The 20,178-nt window shown below is 55.3% G+C and overlaps 1 protein-coding gene, 1 long non-coding RNA gene and 3 other non-coding genes across 5 annotated transcripts in view; 3 read left to right on the plus strand and 2 right to left on the minus strand.

Annotated features, from left to right (window-relative positions):
- Nucleotides 1–17,845, minus strand: part of VAC14 (VAC14 component of PIKFYVE complex) — a 76,329-nt gene extending 58,484 nt beyond the window's left edge. The window contains exons 1-10 of the mRNA XM_043438070.1: nucleotides 17,465–17,845; nucleotides 11,281–11,431; nucleotides 10,810–10,977; nucleotides 9,907–9,969; nucleotides 9,323–9,430; nucleotides 8,812–8,921; nucleotides 8,454–8,560; nucleotides 7,403–7,537; nucleotides 6,907–7,059; nucleotides 2,049–2,112 (exon numbers count right to left, since the gene is read on the minus strand). Coding sequence (XP_043294005.1) covers nucleotides 2,049–2,112; nucleotides 6,907–7,059; nucleotides 7,403–7,537; nucleotides 8,454–8,560; nucleotides 8,812–8,921; nucleotides 9,323–9,430; nucleotides 9,907–9,969; nucleotides 10,810–10,977; nucleotides 11,281–11,431; nucleotides 17,465–17,568 — 1,163 coding nt within the window. The 5' untranslated portion in view covers nucleotides 17,569–17,845. The remainder of the gene's footprint in view (nucleotides 1–2,048; nucleotides 2,113–6,906; nucleotides 7,060–7,402; nucleotides 7,538–8,453; nucleotides 8,561–8,811; nucleotides 8,922–9,322; nucleotides 9,431–9,906; nucleotides 9,970–10,809; nucleotides 10,978–11,280; nucleotides 11,432–17,464) is intronic.
- Nucleotides 5,866–5,936, minus strand: TRNAG-GCC. The gene has a single exon. It is a non-coding gene; the product is annotated as a tRNA-Gly (tRNA).
- Nucleotides 9,162–10,818, plus strand: LOC122421760. The gene is made up of 3 exons (XR_006263579.1): nucleotides 9,162–9,265; nucleotides 10,402–10,526; nucleotides 10,665–10,818. It is a non-coding gene; the product is annotated as an uncharacterized LOC122421760 (long non-coding RNA).
- TRNAG-GCC lies at nucleotides 12,705–12,775 on the plus strand. Its single transcript has one exon. It is a non-coding gene; the product is annotated as a tRNA-Gly (tRNA).
- Nucleotides 13,385–13,455, plus strand: TRNAG-GCC. Its single transcript has one exon. It is a non-coding gene; the product is annotated as a tRNA-Gly (tRNA).
- Nucleotides 17,846–20,178: the final 2,333 nt, after the last annotated feature.

The following is a 20,178-nucleotide window of genomic DNA, read 5'->3' on the forward strand; positions in this document are numbered from 1 at the left end:
CCGGCGGGATGCCCAGAGCCGCCCTGAACTCTACTCTCAATGGGTCCACTCACATCCCTGTTCCTCCTCCTGCTCAGCTTGGGAAACGAAACCAGGATGCCCTGATCCGGCTCAACCCCGCATCTAGAAGTCTCCCTCCACTCATTTCCCCCCCTCACTCCACCCCATCCATTGGCCAATTCTGTCAATTCTACCTTCAAAACAGCTCCAGTCTATCAACTTTCTCCACATTCTGCCACCTCTTCAGTTTGAGCCTCCGTCCCGTCTAACTGGGACGTGGCAGTAAGCCCCTGACTGGTCTGCGCCCACCTCAGACCCTGCTAAATCCAGTCTCTACCGCAGCCCCGACCTCCTGTCCCTCCTCAGCCCTGATGTGGAGACAGCATTGCTACTGAGCTTGTGGGGTTGAAACGTAACCATCAGCAGAACCCGACAACGTGACCCAGAGTGTGGGGCACAGCCGGGCCTAGGAAGACCTCTCTGAGCGCTCGAGGCGGGCAGCCGGTGCTTCAGCGAGCCTCAGTGGGGCACCAGCCGGGCCTGGGAAGGCCTCCCCAAGCGCTTGAGGTGGGCAGCCAGTGCTCCAGCGAGCCTCAACAGGGCACTAGCGCTGGCCCTAAGGCCCTCTGAGCCCCTGCACAACCGTCACCACCCTTTCCCATAACTTCCTGCTTACGTCTCTGACCCCACACTGGAAAACCTCAAGCTCAGGGACCACATCTTTTTCTTGGAAACTGTAGGGTTGAACACAGGCTCTGGATGTGTGACAACAAACTAAAAACAAATAAATGAATGGTGTTCATTGGCTTGCTCCAACAATGTGGGAGAGATCCTAGGAAGAGTCCATATTTACGGTCAGTACTCTGAAAACACCCCCAAGGTCCTGAGAGAGGAGTCAGTGAGAAAACAATGTGAACGGAGAGAAGAGCCTCCTCAGGGTCTGCGGAGAAGAGTCTCCTGGGGATAAGTACACGTTTTCTCTTGTGAGTGACCTGTGCCCTCAGGGCCCACGCTCAGGCTTGGATTCAGAGGGAAGAACTCCATACAGGAGGAGCTGCATCCACTCCAGCCCCGCAGCCAGCCGTGCCCGACAAAGCGGGGCTGGGGGCCAGTCCAGGGGCTCAGGCAGTCCCTGCCCGGACCATCATCCACCTGCAGAGCGTGGAGAGTCCCTCCCGGGACCGTCATCCACTTGCAGAGCGTGGACAGTCCCTCCCGGGACCGTCATCCGCCTGCAGAGCGTGGACAGTCCCTCCCGGGACCGTCATCCGCCTGCAGAGCGTGGACAGTCCCTCCCGGGACCGTCATCCGCCTGCAGAGCGCGGACAGTCCCTCCCGGGGTGGCATCTCCCTGCCTGGCCTGCACTGCCCCCACGTGGAAGGCGGCGCCATTGCAGCCAGCCTCGGAGGACAGCTCCCACACCCCCGCGTGAGCACGCTCCGGCTCAGTCAATCACTGCATGTGCTCTGAGCTCCTTGAATGGCCTTCCCCAGAGAGGTGCATCGGCCTCACATTATCCTGTACAAGCAAACGGGGCTGGGCAAAGGCGTCCACAAGGTACCCCTGTGGTCACCACGCGTTACCTACACTGTTATTATTGTCTAGTCTCTTAAGTCCTGTCTGACTCTTTGTGACCCCGTGGACTCTATCCTGCCAGGCTCCTCTGTCCATGGGCTTTCCTAGGCAAGAGTACTGGAGTGGGTTGCCATTTCCTTCCCCAGGGGATCTTCCTGACCCAGGGCTTGAAGCTGGGTCTCCGGCACTGGCAGGCGGATTCTTTACCTTGAGTCACCTAGAGCTACACTCTTATACCTTGTATTTACTGATCTCTCACAGCCTCTAGTTCTTCCCAAGAGGCTATGTGTCCCCCAGAACCAGGTGGGGTGGGCTGTTTAGTGTCCTCTGGACTCCCTCATCAGACAGTTTGTGTCCTACAAGTGCTAACCCTGAGCAAAATATGCCTCAGGGTGCTGCGATCTCCCGTGCCCAGAAAAGATGTACGTTGCTAGCTCTGCACAAACAGCTCTGGCCAGAACAAACCACTTACCTGGCTGGAGTGAAGACACTGATGCCGCTACTGAAGCTAGAGTCGCAGGAACCATCAGGCCCTCCTGGGGAGAGAAAGAGGAATGAGGCATCACGATAAAGGTCACTGGGGCCTTTAGAAGAACAAGGCCCCTGTTCACGAGGACACACAGACCCTCCAGTCTCCCACACCTTGATTCTGGCTCTTGGAGAGGAAAGTGGCTTTGGGGCCCTGAAGACCCCATGCCTAGTGGTCCCTGAAACTTCTGGATGGTATGCATGCTTGTAGGTTCTTAGGCACAGTGGTCTCACAAGCAGGGGTATCAGTGCTGAACACATCCGGGAAATCTCAGAAGGGGCTGCTGGTTCAAGGGCAACAGATGTTAAAAGTGACTTCTTAAACACTCAACATCACAAGCCACCATGGAGACATAAATCAAAACTGTGAGATGCCATTTCACACCCATTAAAAAACAGACAGATATTGATAGCAAGTGATGGTGAGGAGGCGGAGAAACTGGAACCCTTATACACTGCTGGTAGAAATGGGAAATGGTGCAGCTGCTTCAGGAAAGAGTCCGATTACCTGAACAGGCCTGGGGGAAGGTGAGGCGGACACCTGGGGCAACCTGGGTGGGCCCACCAGGAACAGCGGCGGGAGCTCCCTGCGGCTTGGGGCCTCCCTCCCTCCCGCCTGCTGGGAACACACTGTGTTTATAGGTGAAAGGATCCAATGTTAAAAACTGGCTTCAGATGAATTTCCACTGTTTCCTATTTTCACTCTGAGACCTCACCTCTGCTTGCTTTTGCACAAGTGTGGGCACTTCCCCAGGACCCCGTTAGAGGGGGCTGCTGAGCAAGAGGGCCAGACCCGGGCGGCTTGAACAGACCTTGCCAGGTTGGCCTTTAGGAAGGGTCCACATACCTGCCAGCAGTTGTTCAGCCCACTCTCCACCTTGGAAGCCTTGGGATACTAGTTATCTTTACAGTGTTTGCCAAATCGATGAGTAAAAATGAGACTGTTTTATTTTGTGATTCTGGGGTTCCCAGTCAAGCTAGCCATCTTCAGTTGCCCTTTTGTCTCAATCTCCAGACTCAGGAGCCCCTGGGCCCGGATCTCAGTCTGACTCCTCTACTTCCTGTGTGACTTCTGGGTCACCTGCCTTCACCCCACTGCCTCACCTGTGTGATGCCAGGGCCTCCTGGAGTCTTGTGAGAATAATGGAGCCAATGTGTGTTCAGGGGTTAAGACGGAAAACCTGACCCATGTCTGTTTCCTGAGGATAAATTCTTAAATGTTCTGGAACATGCTGCCAAATGTATTGATATCTACCAAACAATGTATTTAAGGTGTTTACTCTTCACCTTCTCCCAGTAGGAGTGTCTGGTTGTTCCAAAATCTCTCCAGGGAATGTGCATTTCTCTTGTGACCAGAGTGAAAAATGAGGGTGGTACAGGAGAGTGGACGGGAACGAGAAAGAAGAGATTCAGTTCAAATGCCCTCCACAAAGCCTGGCCGGGTGCCCCAGTCCTCTGTGACCACGTCCAGTGTCCTGTGATCACTCATCTAAGGATCCAACCCTGAGCCCTCTGCTGGCAGGTCCTGGGTCTGAGTCACTCAGATCTGCAGTGCTGATAACACCCAATCCCATCAAAGCTTTGCAAATAGGTGGATTCCATTTCATGCTCACCCACGGAGGTCACCAGTCCTCCACTGGAAATTGTATTTATAGCTGTGCTCCTCATTCACCGCTTGAACTTCCATCCCTAAACCACTACGATCCCTCATCTAGGACCCATCAGAGGCCCATTACCTGGGCAAAGCTAATGCTAAAAGGCAAGAGAGCCAAAGTCCTGCCCCTGACACTCTTGCTAAGTGGTGGGTCTCATTATAAACAGACATTGAAACAACTTGACACTGAAGCGCCTGTTATTGGGAGTGTGTGACCCACACCATGTGCTAAGAACTCTACACACAAAAAATCTCCTCCGACACTCACAGCCACACCATAGGTTCCGTACTATCACTGTTGCTCCCGTTGATGAGTAAGAAACCTGAAGCACAGAAAGGCTGAGGGGCTTGTCCAAGGGCAACAGGCATGAAGGATGCCCAGGCAGGCAGGTCTGACCACAGAGTGCAGACTGTGATGCCCGAGACAGTCAGGAAACGTCATGGGGGGATAGGAGGATGTGCCAAGTGCCTGGGAGCTCAGAATCAGAGAAGGACCCTGTGCTGTGGACTCCTCAGGCAGAAGGGTCGGGGGAGGTAGCCAGGGCAAAAAGCAGAGGGGCTAGGGGCAATCAACCGAACAAGAGCCACCCTGACTGGAGCCCTCTGGGGTGGGGCAAGGGAGAAGCACCTGCATGTGAGAGCGAGTGTGTGCATGTCTGAGTGTGCGCACACCCATGTGTGTGGGTGTCTGTGAGTGTGCACGCACCTGTGTGTGTGCGTCTGTGTGTGTACCCACGTGTGTCTGAGTGTGCACGCACCCGCGTGTGTGGGTGTGAGTGCGCGCACCCGCATGTGTGTGTATCTGAGTATGTGTGCACCTGCATGTGTGTGTCTGTGTGCATGCACCCGCACACCCGCGTGTGCGTATCTGTGCACACACCCGCATGTCTGTGTGCATGCACCTGCGTGTGCGTGTCTGTGTGTGCACACCCGCATGTCTGTGTGCACGCACCTGTGTGCGTGAGTGCACCCATGTGTGTGTGTGTCTGTGTGTGCACACACCCACATGTCTCTGTGCACGCACCCGCATGTGCGTGTCTGTGTGTGCACACACCCGCATGTGTGCACGCACCTGTTTGTGTGCGTGTGAGTGCACCCATGTGTGTGCGTGTCTGAGTGTGCACGCACTTGCGTGTGTGCATCTGTGAGTGTGCGCACGTGTGCATGCACTTTGAGCGCACACTCGAGTGTGTGCATGTCTGAGTGCGCGTGCACCCGTGTTTCTGAGTGTACGCGCACCCGTGTGTGCACGAGTGTGCATGCACTCGAGTGTGCACATGTCTGTGAGTGTGCATGCACTTGTGTGTGTGCCTGTGTGCGCTCGTGTGTGCCTGCGTGTGCACGCGCTCGTGTGTGCCTGCGTGTGCATACACTCGTATGTGTGCCTGTCTGTGTGCACTTGAGTGTGAGTGTCTGTGTGCGTGCACTCGAGTGTGTGCATCTGTGAGTGTGCGTGCATGCGAGTGTGTGCCTGTCTGTGCATGCACTCGTGTGTGCGCATCTGCGCAAGCATGCAAGTATGTGCATGTCTGTGTGCACACACTCTAGTGTGTGTGTGCACTCATGTGTGTGCCTGTGTGTGCACACACTCGAGTGTGCGCCTGAGAGTGAGCGTGCACTCGTGCGCAGAGGGCCTGGCTGCCAGGCCTCACTGGGGGGCTTGCCTGGGGTGTGCCGTGGCCTGCACGGCGCAGGCTGGGTGGGGATGGGGGCACCAAGCGAGAGAGACCAGGCAGGAAGTTGCTGCCTCCGCCAGGTTGGAAGAGATGGGCAGAGAGCGCTGGCGTCAGCACTGGTTGAAGCCGGGGACTGCGTAAGGAAATGCGGACTCTCTCGGGTTGCTGGCACCTTGTGCTGGCGTGCTGGGAAAGCGGTGGTTGGGGACCAGCTGAGCGGGTTTGGGGAGGCTGTGGAGCCCCAGAATTCGCCGGTGCCATTTCTGGGAACTACTATAAAGTGAGCTCTGCGTCTGCTGAAGTGCTGTTTATGAGGCAGTAAAATCTGGAGCCAAGCTGCCTGAATGTGTCCTGACTTAGGACGAAGATTCTCCTGAGCAGAGAGCTGTTTGAGGAAGGCTTAGGAAAGCTGTCGAAAAGGTTAAGTGAGCTGCATTGGCCGAGAATCGAACCCGGGCCTCCCGCGTGGCAGGCGAGAATTCTACCACTGAACCACCAATGCTCCAGCTGAGCGCTCCTCCTCCCCAGCTGTTCTGCTGCGCTGGCTCGCGGGACGTGGGCATGGCTGTAACCTGACACCCGGGACGGTCCAGCATCAGTGCTGCTCCACTCTAGGCCAGGCCCCTGAGGACGCCCACGGGACACATGTGCCTGCCATTCTGCTGACGTTCAAGAGAAGCCAATGGGACAAAATGCTTTCAGAACCCTTTTGGCTCCTGGGGGGCAACTTCCAGACCTCAGTCCGTTAACCTTAAAGATTTCAGTAGGTTCTGCATCAGTTTAGTCTTTGGCTGATTTTGCAAAGGAGAACATCATCCCAGAGCTCATCTTGGACCGAGTCCAAGAGATGGAAAAAAGTCTCAGAGTTCTACATTTAGAGAGTCCAACTCTAGACTCCAATAGGCATAAAAGCGGTTTTCTTCATGTGAAGGATAAACAAGACATTAACGTTAAAGGAGAGGAGCAGAATTCCCAAGGACTGAATAAACCACAGCTGGGTTGGTCTGAACCCCACCTCCCTGAGAATGAGTGGCAGAGGAAAGGCAGGCGGTTCCTGAGTCACTGGATGTCCACCCCCGAGACTCAGCTGAGCCTGCACACTCAACGGCCCTCCTGCCAGGTTCAACGCCTCTCTACCTCGACTGTAGCTGAGCTCAGAACAAGACTAAGGAAAGAATGAATGCTCTCTGGGGCAGAAAGGGTTCAGAGCTACGGGTTCTGGAGGCCGACTGCCAGGCTCAAACGCCACCCCTGCCGCGGGAGCTGCCGGACGCTGGTGGTGGGCCTCCTCTCTCTGTGCCCACCTGCAGAAGGAAGGCAGCAGTTCTCACCTTCCTGGCTGTCCCAGAGTTAGGGGCTGAGACACAGGAACAGCCCTGGCTGGCTGAGGGAGACCCCACGTCAAGTTCTCCAACCTCCGGGCCCCCAGGGCCCTCGCTGGGAGGTGGGGGCGGAAGACAGAGCCCACTCACCGCTGGCTGCCCCCTCCTGCGTGGCTGCGCAGTCCTCAGGGCTGGGGCCTGCCTGCTTCTGCACCGCCGGCCTGGGCTCATCGGGCTCGTCGTCTTCGGGGGTGACCAGCTTCATCAGGCTCTGGTTGCAGACGTTGGCTACCTCCTTGATGTCTGAGCACGCCGATGTAAGGAGCAGCCCCAGCCAGGCAGGGCTGAGAACCCGTTCTGCTCCCCCAAGGGGCTGCCCTGTCTCCTCCCTTCCTGAAGGACCCCTCACCCCTGAGGGGGGCAGAGACTCCGCAGCCCGGGCCTGGGACAGCCGCTTAAATCTCTGAGGACGCAGCTGAGGCCCGGGCATCCCGGGCCGCCTGGGCCCTCCCAGGTCACGCTCTGCTCTGCCTCCTACTCCAGGGCTGTCTGTAGGTGTGGCGGGCCCTGGGGCCCCCTCCCTACCCAGGGTGACCTCGCGCCCCTCAGGGCTGCCCTTGTCTCCGCTCTCTCGGGTGAAGGATACTCCTCTTGCGGTCGTCGTAGGCCAGGCAGGGCAGGACGGCGGTCAGGATCCCTGAGGAGTAGGGCAGCATGACACGGCCAGCCAGCTGGATGAACTCCCGCAGCCAGCACATGGCCGTCAGCTGGATCAGGTCATCTGTGGGGGGACGGGGTCCTGGGGTGAGCGCGGCCGGTGCCCGCCCCCCACACGCCCATGGGCGCTGGAGCCCTGGAGTGGGGCTGAGGGCTGGCGCGGCTCCTGGCCCCCTGGGACTCCCGTGCTCTCGCCCTTTCCTGCCGCGGGCACCAGGGGCACATGGACGGCAGTCCTGCGGCCGCCCGTGAGAGCAGCCATGGTGCTCCGCCCTCCTGTGTCCACGCCCCGGGGGGACTCTGCAGCCCCTCTCATCAGGAGCGGGAGTTTATTTCCCCACTCCCGGCCCGGGGCTGGCTGAGAGACGGCGGGAGAAAGGACGCCTCCAGACCCGGTCTCGCTGACGCCTCCCATCTTCTGGAATCCGCTGATTCCACATGAACGCACCTGGGCTAGCCCACCGGGTGACGGTACTTGGAACGACTGTCGCCGCTTGCCACGGGTGACAGCTGGACAGCCAGACACTAGTGACACAACGGGCCACCCAGCCTCAGCCCACCCCCAGCTGACTGTAGGCACACGATTCCCCCTGGCCCTGGCCTGGCACAGCGGGGCAGGGCCGCCCAGCTGATCTGAAGCCTGAGGTCAATAACAAGGGACTGAGATGGGCAGGAGTTACATTTGGTGGTGGTTTGATACTCAATAGAAACAAACAGTTACATGACCCCAGCTTCCAAGCCTTTCAATTCATGGTGCTGATGCCAAGCCTGCCAGCAAGGAGGCCTCCAGATCTTCCCCCATCTAGGGCCAAGACCAAGTGAAAAGGCCTCCATGCTGACAGAAGCAGAATCTCTCCCGCAAGGCCCCACGGCTCCAGAACCCGCCGTCACACCGCTTCCCACTCCCAGCAGGACTCTGCCCAGGACGGGGAGGGGGGCTTCTGAGGAGGAGGGGATCTGCAGGCCCGCCACGTGCTCACCCGTGGTCTGGCAGTGGATCACCAGGATGTTGGCCATCTCCGCAAACTTAACACTCGAGGGGTTCTTCTTCGTTTCCTTTAGGAACTCTCCAAGGACCACCTCACACCTGCAGTGAGCGAAGGAGGAGGGAGATAGCCCTGCCACCCGGGCCGGGGAGCCTCCCCAGCGCCGTCTCTGCTCCGCTCGGCACGGGCGCCCGGGTCAGAGGGACCACTTCAGAGGCTGGGGGAGGAGGCGCTCTCGGCATCCCAAAGCGGGAAGCTCACGCGCCAAGAGGAGAGTGAACCTCAGGTTCTCCTGGCGCCTGTGAGGGTGTGTGGGGCACATATGCAGCTCCGCGCGCCCCTCCTCACTCACATTTTCCGGATCTCTTTGCCATTGTCGCCCAGGATCTGGAAGAGCCCGTCCAGGATCTCCGGCAGGTAGTCCAGCAGGTTAATGTCGGGCACAGACTCCAGCACCAGGATCTGACCCAGGAAGGAGACCGTCAGGGAAGGTCATGGCCCTGGGGTGTCCCACGGGGGAGGGCGTGCCGGCTGCCGTTGCTTTTGTTCAGCGTGCAGGAAAACAGCAGCTCAGACACCCTGAGGAGAAGCGAACCCGCGGGAAAAGCAGGCAACCCGCGGGAGAGGCTGGCTTCAAAGAGAAATCTGGGTGTTTCCGGAGACGAGGAAGGAACCCCGTCTGCTTCAGAGGCGAATGTGATGGGCTCTGGGGGCAGAGCTGAGGAAACGTGTTTTGGGATCATGTGCCATCACGGCTCCTGGAGGGGCAACAGTGAGGCGCCTCCACAGCCACGGGACGCGTCCAGGTGGGTCAGAGAGTAGGCTCATGGGCAGTGAGAAACAGCCTCAGGGCCAGATCTTACCCAGGAGATGATGAACTGCCGGGCGTACTGGTTGTTGGAGTAAATCCTCTCCCGCAACAAGGGGATGAAGCCCACCAGGTCGAACTTGTTGCTCTCCGTCACGATGTCCTGGGGGTCAAAGGCGTATGAGCTGCTGGGGGCTGGGTGGCCTGACCTGGCTGAGTGCCTGACTTCAGGGGTCAGGTGGCCACAGAGGAGGAGGACAGAGCCTGTGTCAGGCAGACCAAGGGACAAGCGAGGATGGACTGAAGTGGGACTCAAGGGGAACAGAAGCAATGAAAAGGCAAAACCCTTCCTACACCTCTAGGGTCTGGACTGAACGCCCAGTGGGCTAAGCATACACTGCCCGACACTGGGGGCGGGGCGCGCCAGCTCGTGGGAACACTAGGGGCGACGGACGGCTCTGTAGTGTGATCCTGCTGCTGATGCAACTCTATATACTCAGAACTGCTTATTATCCCACTTACTGTATGTAAATATTTTTTTTAATTAGGAAGACCATCCCAATGATAGAGCTTCAAAGCTGCATAGACAGATGGAAGAAAGAAATGCTAAAAGCAAAAGTGGGGACCAGGTACTAATACCTTTAAGAGGCGGTCTAGGAGCTCAGATCCACTTTTCACATTGGGGTCTGGGTCAGCAGCCAACTACGGGAGACAGAGGTAGAAGGAGGATCACAGTCAATTTATTAAGGCAAAGAATCCACTGGAATTCTATAACAAGGCCTTGGGAGAGCCTGTTCACAGATGGAAGGAAGGTAGGGGAGGCAGCGAGGAACTGGGGAAGGCGCAGAGATGCGCTTGGGGGCCCTGTTCTGCTCAGCAGCCTGCAGGGCCTGTTGCCACTGGCCGCGTGGCTGCTTCCCGCTGGCGTTCCCCAGGGCTTTCCAGCCTAACAACGCCGGGTCCTCTCCCCACTCCTTGAGGGGTGGCCGGAGCAGTTTCGAGACTGATTCTCTAGAAACGACTTCATGGAGGGAAACTCCGTGATGCTGAGAGGCGCTGATGAGCTAAGAGGGACCCCAGAGCCCTTCTAAGCAGAGCTTTTTCCAGAGCTCACGGGCTGTGCTCTCCTCACAGGGGAAATACAGTCTGCACCACGGACAGAGGAGCCTGGCAGGCTGCAGTCCATGGGTCGCCAAAGGGTCGCACACGATGGAGGAACTAACAGTGCAGAATCGCCACCGTCGCCTTCTACAAGGGAGGTCAGTGCTCTCAGATGGCTGTCTTCCCCCCAGCTTGGGGTGGACTGATGCTTTTGTAAAATGCGGTGAAGTTAAATTAACAGAGATGTGGGGGGAAACCAAACATAAATACAAGCCCACTTTACAATGTATCATCAGATTCAACATACAAGGAGCGTCCCTGGCAGCACCTGTTCATCTGCTCCCCTGCCTCTGGGGAAAGGCAGCCAGCACTCAAGTCCCGGAGGGTCAGGTCCGGGAGGCAGGGGGCGAGCTCAGAGCAGCTGAAGCATAGAGGGCTCACCTTGCTCAGCCCGTCGAAGAGCACGTTGAAGTGGGGCAGCACGGCGCCTCGGGCCACCTTGACGATGTTGTAGAGGGCCTCGCAGGCGTAGTAGCGCAGCCTGCTGTCGGCGTCGCTGAAGCAGGTGAGCACCGGCTCGATCAGCTCCTTCAGGTAGAGCCCCGAGTCCTGTGACGCGGCGGGAGCGCAAGTGCTACTCAGAGAGAGTCAGAGCCCGGGGTCCCAGCCCCGGCTCCCTTGGAGGTGCTCAGACCTTTGACTCAGGGCTGGGCTCAAAGGCTCTTTGCAAGCCTACCTCTAGGGTTAGGGGCTGCACCCAGGAACTAGGGAGCGAGGTGGCAGAGCCAGCCGTGCTGACTCAGGGTGTACACAGAATGGCAACAGGAAACATGCGTCTGCAACCCCTGCTGGGGTCAGGGGCAGAGTCGAGGCCATGGCTGGCGTGTGCGTCCCTTCAGGATAAAGGCGTACCTTGCCCAGTGCGATGGAGCAGGCGGCCAGGCCGATGAGCCCCCCTTTCCGGCTGTGGGGGTGCTGAGACAGGGCAAACTCCTGAGACAAGGTCTGGATCACATGCTTGATCTGCACCGTGTTGTTCTGGGCCACGAACTCCCGGACCAGCCTGAAGAGAGAGAAGAGAGGGTCTTAGGCCAGTGCGATCAGGCTACTCCTGCTCCTGCTGCTGGCCCCGGGGCCTGGCGCCGGGATGAGGGGTGCAGAGGACCTGCTCAGAAAGAGGAATCAGAGTCACGGGTCCTGCCCCAGTTCCGCTGCTGACTGGGGGGCGCTGGCTTTCCCTTTCCCTTCTGTGGTCTCCAATTCCCCTTCCTGAGAATGGATCAAAGAACAGTGACCAATCTCAATTCTGAGAAGGCAACCAATGTTGTGCTGGGGACCAAAACCTGCAATGATCCACCGCCTTCATTCAGCCCTTTGCTCAGCCCTCCATTCAGGCACTCAAGCGGTTCTCTGTCATCGTTCCCAGGGACGGGGCTGAACTGGGCCCACGTCCAACAGGCAGGATCCACACTCAGCAAGTAGGTGCAGCCACAGCACACAGCATCACTACAGAAGCCAGATGCTGCAGGTGAGTCTCCCTGGGTGGCGCCACCTGAGTGAGACTGAGTCAGCAGCTGGCACTGTCCAGAAGAAAGGAAGGCTGGGCACCTGAGGCACAGAGAAGAGCCTGGCTGATGGCAGGGCCCAGAAGACACACAGTGTACCTAGAGGCGGGTGAGGAGCCCAGGGTGTGCGAGGGGCGGCTGAAGACAGAGCAAAGGACAGGCGAGCTGCTGGAAGGTTCACAGTCATGGGGCGGCGCCTGCAGGAGAGGCTGCGCTGCACGGGAGGGGCTGGTGTGACCGGAGATACACCATCCCCAGAGGACAGCACCCCAGCTCTCAGGTCAGAAACAGGGGGCTTAAACATGGCGGAGGCAGTGGGAAGAACAGGGAGGAACAGTTTTAAATTAAACAGAAAAGCATTAGGATCCCCTGTAATCGGGGAGAGGACAAGAAGGGTAGAGACGCTTGTGTTTTAAGATGCTGTGAGATGGATGGGAGGGGACGAGACTGTTCCATCATCAGGTGAACGGGACTAGCAGGGACGAGGTGCCAGGAAAAGGCTGCATTAATGGCCTGTGGGGGGCCTCCTGCTTTGCCAGTTATAGCGTGTGATTCCACCAAGCCCACCCCTGGGGACTGAGGGCTGTGGACGAACCAAGGGCCTCGGGAGGAAGGCAGTTCCATAGGTGCCCACACTTCCTAAGCAGTGCAATAAACCCGCTGGATTATCAAACAGAACCCCAGGCAGACGAGTCTCAGTGATGTCAGAGCTGTGTCCACAGACAGCAGCCCCTTGAGAAAGGCCCTGCAGGTGAGCCACAAAACAGCGGAGCATTGGTGGTTCAGTGGTAGAATTCTCGCCTGCCACGCGGGAGGCCCGGGTTCGATTCCCGGCCAATGCAGGGCTGCTTTTTTTGGCCCCTTCTAGGCAAACTCCCTCAGAGATCCTGCCGCAGGAGCCAGCTCCTCAGCCACACCCGGCCTGCCGCAGCCAAGGCTGCTCTGAAGCTGGGAGCACCTCCCTGCCTGGGGAGCGTGACCAGCAGCTGGATTCTCCACACACACGCCACTTCCTGGCTGCGGGGCCAAGGCCCGAGTGCCCTGCAGCCGTCAGGGGACTCCTGGGCACCCCCCAGCCCTGGCCAGTCTCCAGCAGGAAGCTGTGGTGAAGGCTGTGAGCTGTGAAACAGCTCCACATGCCATGTGGACGGGGGAGGGGGACCACACTTCAGAGAGGAGGAAGCCCCCGGAGTTTCAGTGGGCTTCTTGTTACTGAGAGGGAGGGATCTGAGGTGGTTTCTGTCCTGATGGATGAAGGCAAATCAGACACACAGACATCCCCCCCACCCCCCTTCAGTCCCCTCCTGCTCTGGAGTCTGAGCTTCTGTTTCTGCGGCGGAGCTGATGTGGCAGCCTCAGAGCGTGGCCTCGGGCTCTGGGAATCAGCGTGTGGACAAGGAGGCTGGTCCTGGGGTTAAAGGGAGGTGCTCACACAGCTGCCGACAGCTGGAGCATTGGTGGTTCAGTGGTAGAATTCTCGCCTGCCACGCGGGAGGCCCGGGTTCGATTCCCGGCCAATGCAGCAGTAAACATTTTTAAAAAAAATCATTAAAAAAAAAAAATCCGAGAGACTGGATTTGAGATTTCACACCGCTCACAGCATTGGTGATACACTCAAAACCTGAGAATGACTTTTTTCTAGCTTGATTTTCCACACCTGTTTCCTAACTTCCACGAAGATCTAGCTTGTGGTCTCCTTGTGCCTGAGGAGTACTGGAGGGAGGGGTCACCAAAGCCACTGCAAGCAGCTGTCTTCCCACTCCCGCCCAGATGGGCTGCCGGTGGCCTCTGCCTGCGAGGCTCCCAGGGAACCAGGCTGAGCTGCTCAGCCCACGTGAGCGCAGCCCCGGGACGCGGAGTAATGTCTGTCATGAGGCTCCGGCAGGGCAGCCACAGAAGACCCAGCCTGGCCAGCAGCCCAGCCCCTCCTGGAGCCACCTCCTGCCTGTCTCCTTGTTTCAGGTCACAAATGGTCCCTGAGCCACTGGAAAGGGTCCCCCAGCCCGCTGGAGAGCCAGCAAACGGGGTGCATTCCCTGCCTGAGGGGCTTTTGCTAGAATCCGGTGGGTGAGAAACGAGAGGCCATGAGGACTTTCATGCAAAACAGGAAAAAATCTGCTGAGGACCGTGCAAGGTGAGGACGGGGCAGGAGAGAAAGAGCGTGACGCATCTCTGGTGGGGAGGGGATCCGATGTGGTTTCATGAGGGGCAGCTTTTGAGAGGGGTTCTGAGGGATGAGTAGGTGTTCATGCAGGAGAAGGAAGCTCAGACAGAGGGAAGCTCATGTGTGAAGGCTCAGAGGAAGGACAGGGGCACTCGGTTTGGCAGCTTGAAAGGACAGAGGTTGGGGAGAGGCTGCACCCACTCACGGGCTTGGCAGAGGAGGTGGCCTTTGCTCTGTGAGCAGCTACAGATGGTAGGGAAGGTCTGCAGCGGCGGGCGGTGTGGTCTGACCCGCACTAAGGGAGCGCTGAAAGCCAGAAAGGCTGCAGAGACCGGATGCTGGGAGAGCATGAGGAATGGGCACCTTCGTCGGGGCAGGCTGGCAAGGGCAACAGGGCCTCCGGAAGCAGGAGCAGACGGGCAACAATCCCCGACCCCGCTGTTTGCTCCACACCAGCTGGAAGGCCCCTCACCCTGAATCCCACCAGGACGTAGCTCAGGGCACCCCAGGTCACTGCAGACACGATGGCCCCTTCAAGTCCCAAGGCTCTGGAACCCCAAGTCTCTGCTGTCTGCACCCCTGCACTTGAGGGGAGAACACTGTCCGCAGCTAGGAAAACAAGACAAGCAGTGGTTTCTTCTGGAGGGCAAACCCTGAGTACAGGTGGTCAGCAAATCCATCCGCCTGTAGAGCACTGGGCCAAGCCCTTGGGGTCACAGTAGGAAGACCTGTCCCACGAATCAGGCCCACACTCGCTACCTGACACTCAGGGGGTCAACAGAGGGCCAGCTGCCTCTCCAGTCTGTAGCCTGACTACACGCGCAACCTCCCTCCAGCCAGACCCAGCTTCCTACTGGGCCCACTAGTCTACTCCGTGGACACTTCCTGCCCAGGCCACCCCACAGGCAAGCTCCTGTCTCGTTCTACAGCCTAGCCAGGCCTCAAACGTCAGCTCCAACCCACCCCTGCTTCTGCTGACCATCTCAGGAAGGACCACTCCTCCCCTGGACGCTGCATTCCGGGCTCACCACCGCTTCATCGAATGTCATGAATTCTTTCTCACATGTTTCACATTCCCAGCTCCACAAGCCAAAGGCAATGTTAACCACTAAACAAACCCTGTTTAAGACAAAATCCTTCCAGCACAGCCTACAGAGTGACAGCACTTACACAGGATGTTGTGCTGGAAGCAACAATAAGGCTGAGATGAGCACCTCTATTCGAGGGCTCAACCAATGACTCAAGTATGAAAATAGCAAACATTTCTGAGAAGCAGAGCGGGTGATGGACAAAACCGGTGTCACTGCACCTTCAGCCAATAAAACCACAGACATGGAGCCATGTCTGTACATCAGTTCTGAGTCTCCTACTCATCAGAGCAATACTCATCAATACAATTTGCTGGCAATGGCAAGAGCCAGGGCAACGATAAGCAGCTGTGGGGAGAGACGGCACTCAAGAAAGCGGAGCTTGATGAGAGAAGTGTGGTTCTGGACATGCTGAATCTTAGAGCTGAACGGGAGGGTCCTCTTGGCAAAATCCAAACCCTTTAGTGGAGAAGGAAACTGAAACCAAAGCAGTTAAGGCAGTGGTTCTCACCTGGGGTGATTCTGCATCCCCAGGGGACATTTGGCAACTGTCTGGAGACATTTTTGGTTGTACTAGTGATGGAAAGCTACTGGTGTCTAGTGGGTGAAGATCAGAGATGCTGCTAAAAACCCTACCGTGCACAAGAAAGTCCACCACAACCAAGAGTTACCTGTCCAAAAATATCAATAGCACTGAGGTTAAGAAACCCTGAGTTAAGGAATTTGCCAGAGGTCACAGAACGAGCGACACACAACAGACTATACTAGGCCCTTACAAAGCATTCTGCGGTGATGTAACTGTTTGAAAATCTGTGCTGTCCATTATGGCAGCCGACAGCCACACGTGGCTATGTGAGATACAGGTAGAATGACTGAGAAACTATATTTAAAATCTTTACTTTACCTTTAATAATTTAAATGTAAATAGTCACCATGGCCAGTGGCTACCTTACTGAACAGGGCGGAACTAAAGCCTCTATTTCCTGATGCTTAAACTGGCATTTTTTCTGTTTCACAGCCTGCCTCTTTCCACTCTTCTGAAATTACCTACCCACCTGACTTTGTCACAAAGATTTGGCTGGGAAACAAAAAAGTACATGTGTAAAATAACAGCAGAAAAATCTCAATGTTCCCAGTGAAACGCTTTGCTTTGTAATAAAAATAACTAAGCAAAATGTCAGGTCATGGTTACACATACAGTGGGATCCCATTATCCACAGTTTCAGATACCAACGGTCAACAGCAGTTCAGAAAATATTAAATGGAAAATTCAAAAATAAACAATCTATAAGCTTTAAACTATATGCTGTTCTGAGTGTTGAGATGAAATCTCGTGCTGTCCCACCAGGACATGAATCACCCCTTCCTTCAGTACACTCATGCTGTATATGATACACACCCACTTAGTAACTGTCTGAGTTATCAGATTGACTCTGGTATGGTAGTGCTATGTTCAAGTAACCCTTATTTTACTTAATAACAACCCTAAAGTGCAACAGTAGTGATGCTGACGGTTAGGATATTCTCTTACTGTACCTAATTATAAATCATAAATTAAACTTTATCATACATCTGTATGTGTAGGAGAAAATATAGCATATATAGAGTTTGGTGCCATCCAAGGGGTTTCAGGCATCCACTAGGAGTTTGGGGACATATCCCCCACAGACAAGAGGGTGCTACTGCACATGTAATTAAGACTGCAGAAACAAATTATTCCTACTTCCACTTTTGGAGAAGGGTGATATGACAGAGATAAAACCATCAGCCCTCTGAGCCTTGAGATCTTAGATCTGACTTCTTCATTTGGTCAACTTATTTTCTTTTCACTTCTCAAAAAGTGGGTAAGAAATGAGGCAGGTCAACATCCATGACAAATTCTCACGCTTCCCACCTCCTTCCCACCGGAGATTACTCTCGGATTTGCTCGTTTTGGTAGAGACCACACTGAGGACGCATCATGCGCCAGGCACTGGGTTAAGCACCGTACATACCCAACATCGCTTCACTCTCACCGTAGCCCCTTTGAGGTACCAGGAGGTTAAATAATATGGCCCTGATCACACAGTACTGCCCATCTCCTGCTGTTAACCACGACACTGAGAGCCTAAAGCTTGGGGCAGCAACACTAGCTGCAAAAACATGACGAGCTGCCCGGAGGAGCGGGACCCGCAACATCCAGGACGGAGTCCCGGCTCCCGGAGGAGCGGACCCCGCAGCAGCCAAGACGGAGCCCCGGCCCCACTCCCCGCGCCCCAGACCGGGCCCACAGCTCTTACTTCTCGATCTCCAGGGCAGCCACCTTCCGCTTTTCGTAGAGCTTGTCGTTGAGGGCGCGCACGATGTTGGGCGTGAGCGGCGCGAAATCCTTCTCCGGGTTCATGGTAGCAGCGCGGGCGCGCCTCCCGGAGCCCCGCGGCTCCTCAGCCCGCGGCAGCCGGGGCCGCGCCGGGACCAGGGGCGTCTGCGACTCCGCGCTGCCTCCGGCGCCGGCTCATGAGCCACGCCGCCCCAGCCCGAGTCTCGCGGGGCCGCGCGCCCCCTCGGAGCCCGGGCGTGAACCTCGTCTCCGTCCTCCTGCCCCGAGCCAGCCAGCAGCTCACGGGAGAAGTGCCTGCCGGGCGCCAGGGGCGGCGGCCATGTTTCCCGGGTCAGGTGACCTCAGGCAGCTTCCGCCTTCCGCCGCTGGGCCCGCCCCTCACCGGCCACACCCCTGGTGGGTCGGCCACGCCCCCGCAAGGCAGCACTCCCCGCCCCCACTCTGGCCTGCAGGCCCCCACAGTGTGGGCCGTGTTTGAGGCCTGCTTAGAGCGGCACGTGTACCATGTACTCCACTGCCTGCACATAATAGCCTTGGCACCTGGTGGGCTTCTGCAGACGTTCCTGACAACGAAGGGGCTCTTGAATCGCTTTGCATAATTTATTCCACACCTACTGAATCCACCAGTTCATTTATTACTTTAGTCATCAGTCAATTTCTTATATGCCAATGTTACAAATTAGAGTAATGCCTTCTTGATTTTCGCTATATCCTAGTCACTTGTACTAGTGTTTAAAAAATATTTTCTCTGATCAACTCACTTTAAAAATTTTAAAATTCCTACTTAAGCCTTGTTTATGCCCCATAATGCTGGGTTTGAATTGTGATATATATATTTCTAAAACACATAAATAAATTACAATAAAAAAACCAAGCAGTCTGTCTATTGTTATCCAAAAAGTAGATTCAGCTTTTGGTGGGTGTTGAGCCAAAAGGCACGACCAAGCCAAAGATGGGGAGAAGGAAGCATTTATTGTTTCTGTGACAAGTAACAGTCATGATCTCCGCCAAAGCAGTGTCTCCCTCCCCCTCAAAAGCAAACTGGGGAAAGTTTTAACCTAAAGGTACATGGATTTTCATGAAGGGGTTTGACCAGTGGAGAATTCAGCACAGAACTCAGGCCATGATCAAAAACGTCTAGGCTTTAGTTGATTAAAGTCATGAGGGCCAACATCATCATTCTGTCCTCCTCCTAGGTGTGGGCCTTAGTTCTTCCAGAACTCAAAGACTGTATCAAATTGTTATGTCCCTCCCTTGGGGAGGAACTAGGACTCTGCTTTATAGCTGAACTGTTTTTCTTGAGACTGGAGTGGTCTCCAGTTCCTAAAAGTGGTTCCCTGTTGTCAGTTGCCAAGAAAATGGGACTTCAAGTGGCTGCAAGGAAATGAATTTTGTCAACACACTGAGGGAGTTTGGAAGGGAATCTCTCCCCATTTGACTCTGCAGATGGCTGGTTCATTAGCATGTGTTTCGAGGATGGAATTTTAAGAAAATGGTTGCCAGGTATCTAAACACTTACAGACCTGGGCTTTCCAGGTGGCTCAGATGGTAAAGAATCTGCCTGCAATGCGGAGACCTGGGTTCGATCCTTGGGTCAGGAAGATCCCTTGGAGAAGGGCATGACAACCCCCTCCAGTATTCTTGCACTTCAGTATTTTCACAGAAACCCATGTAGATCTATGCTTTCATAAATGCTTTTCTACCTTATGTGTAGAGGAAGAAATTCTCAATAAGCTGGTAATTTCCTGCCAAAGTCTTCTTTTAGATTTTGGTAGCAAGAATTTAACAACGATTTTTGTGGTTTGTTACAAGATGTGTTTCAAAGCTGTAAGGTTTGTTGTTTGTTTTGCCTAAGAACTACTCATCTATAGAAAGCCTTATTTCTCCTCCATCATTTCAACAATGTTTACTTTCTTTCATAAATGAAACTTATGTGAGACCATCATCACTGAATGAGGCACACGCTGAAACATATTTAGCATCTGGTTTTAATTATTTTAGATTCAAATGATGCTCTAAGAAAGAAGGAGCCTCAGCTAAATTAGTTTTATTCCTGTAGGTTTGGACTCAAAGCACCTGCCCATCTTACCAGCCATCTTCAGATTTATGGGAGATTAAGAACTGAAGTTAGAGAATCTTTAAGACTGTTACAGAAAATTTAAAAAGTCAGGCCTTTTTTTTTTGTTAACCGGCCAGATGGAATTTAATCATAACTCAAATTGCACCCAATATTTAAACACTAACAAAATGTGTACAATATAAAGTTCAGACGTAAGAAATTGAAGGTTTAGAAATAAAAAATTTCATATTTTTCTTCTTTTAGTATCTGTTCCTTGGGTGACACAGTGGACTCAAGTTTCCGTTACCCTTTATACAACAAGGGGGTGATGGTAATACACGCTTACAATGGAAAGCAGCTTGCACTTTATAACGACAGGAAAATCGTTTGGTGAAGGAGAAGGCCAAAGGAATCGTAGGCTGGTGGCGTGGTACAGGCCCACGGTTACTCCTGAGGAGACGGTCTCAGCCCCATACCACCGTGACCACCTGTTAAGACCGCTTTTCCCGCGGAGCCGCGCCTTCCGGCGGTAAGACACCGCAGCCCACCAGCCTTCGCGACGTCGTCTCGACCGCGCGGTTTGGTCCCACCCCGCCCACCGCCGTGTACGTCTG

The sequence above is a fragment of the Cervus canadensis genome, chromosome 18 (genome assembly GCF_019320065.1).
Source record: "Cervus canadensis isolate Bull #8, Minnesota chromosome 18, ASM1932006v1, whole genome shotgun sequence".
NCBI lineage: Eukaryota > Metazoa > Chordata > Mammalia > Artiodactyla > Cervidae > Cervus > Cervus canadensis.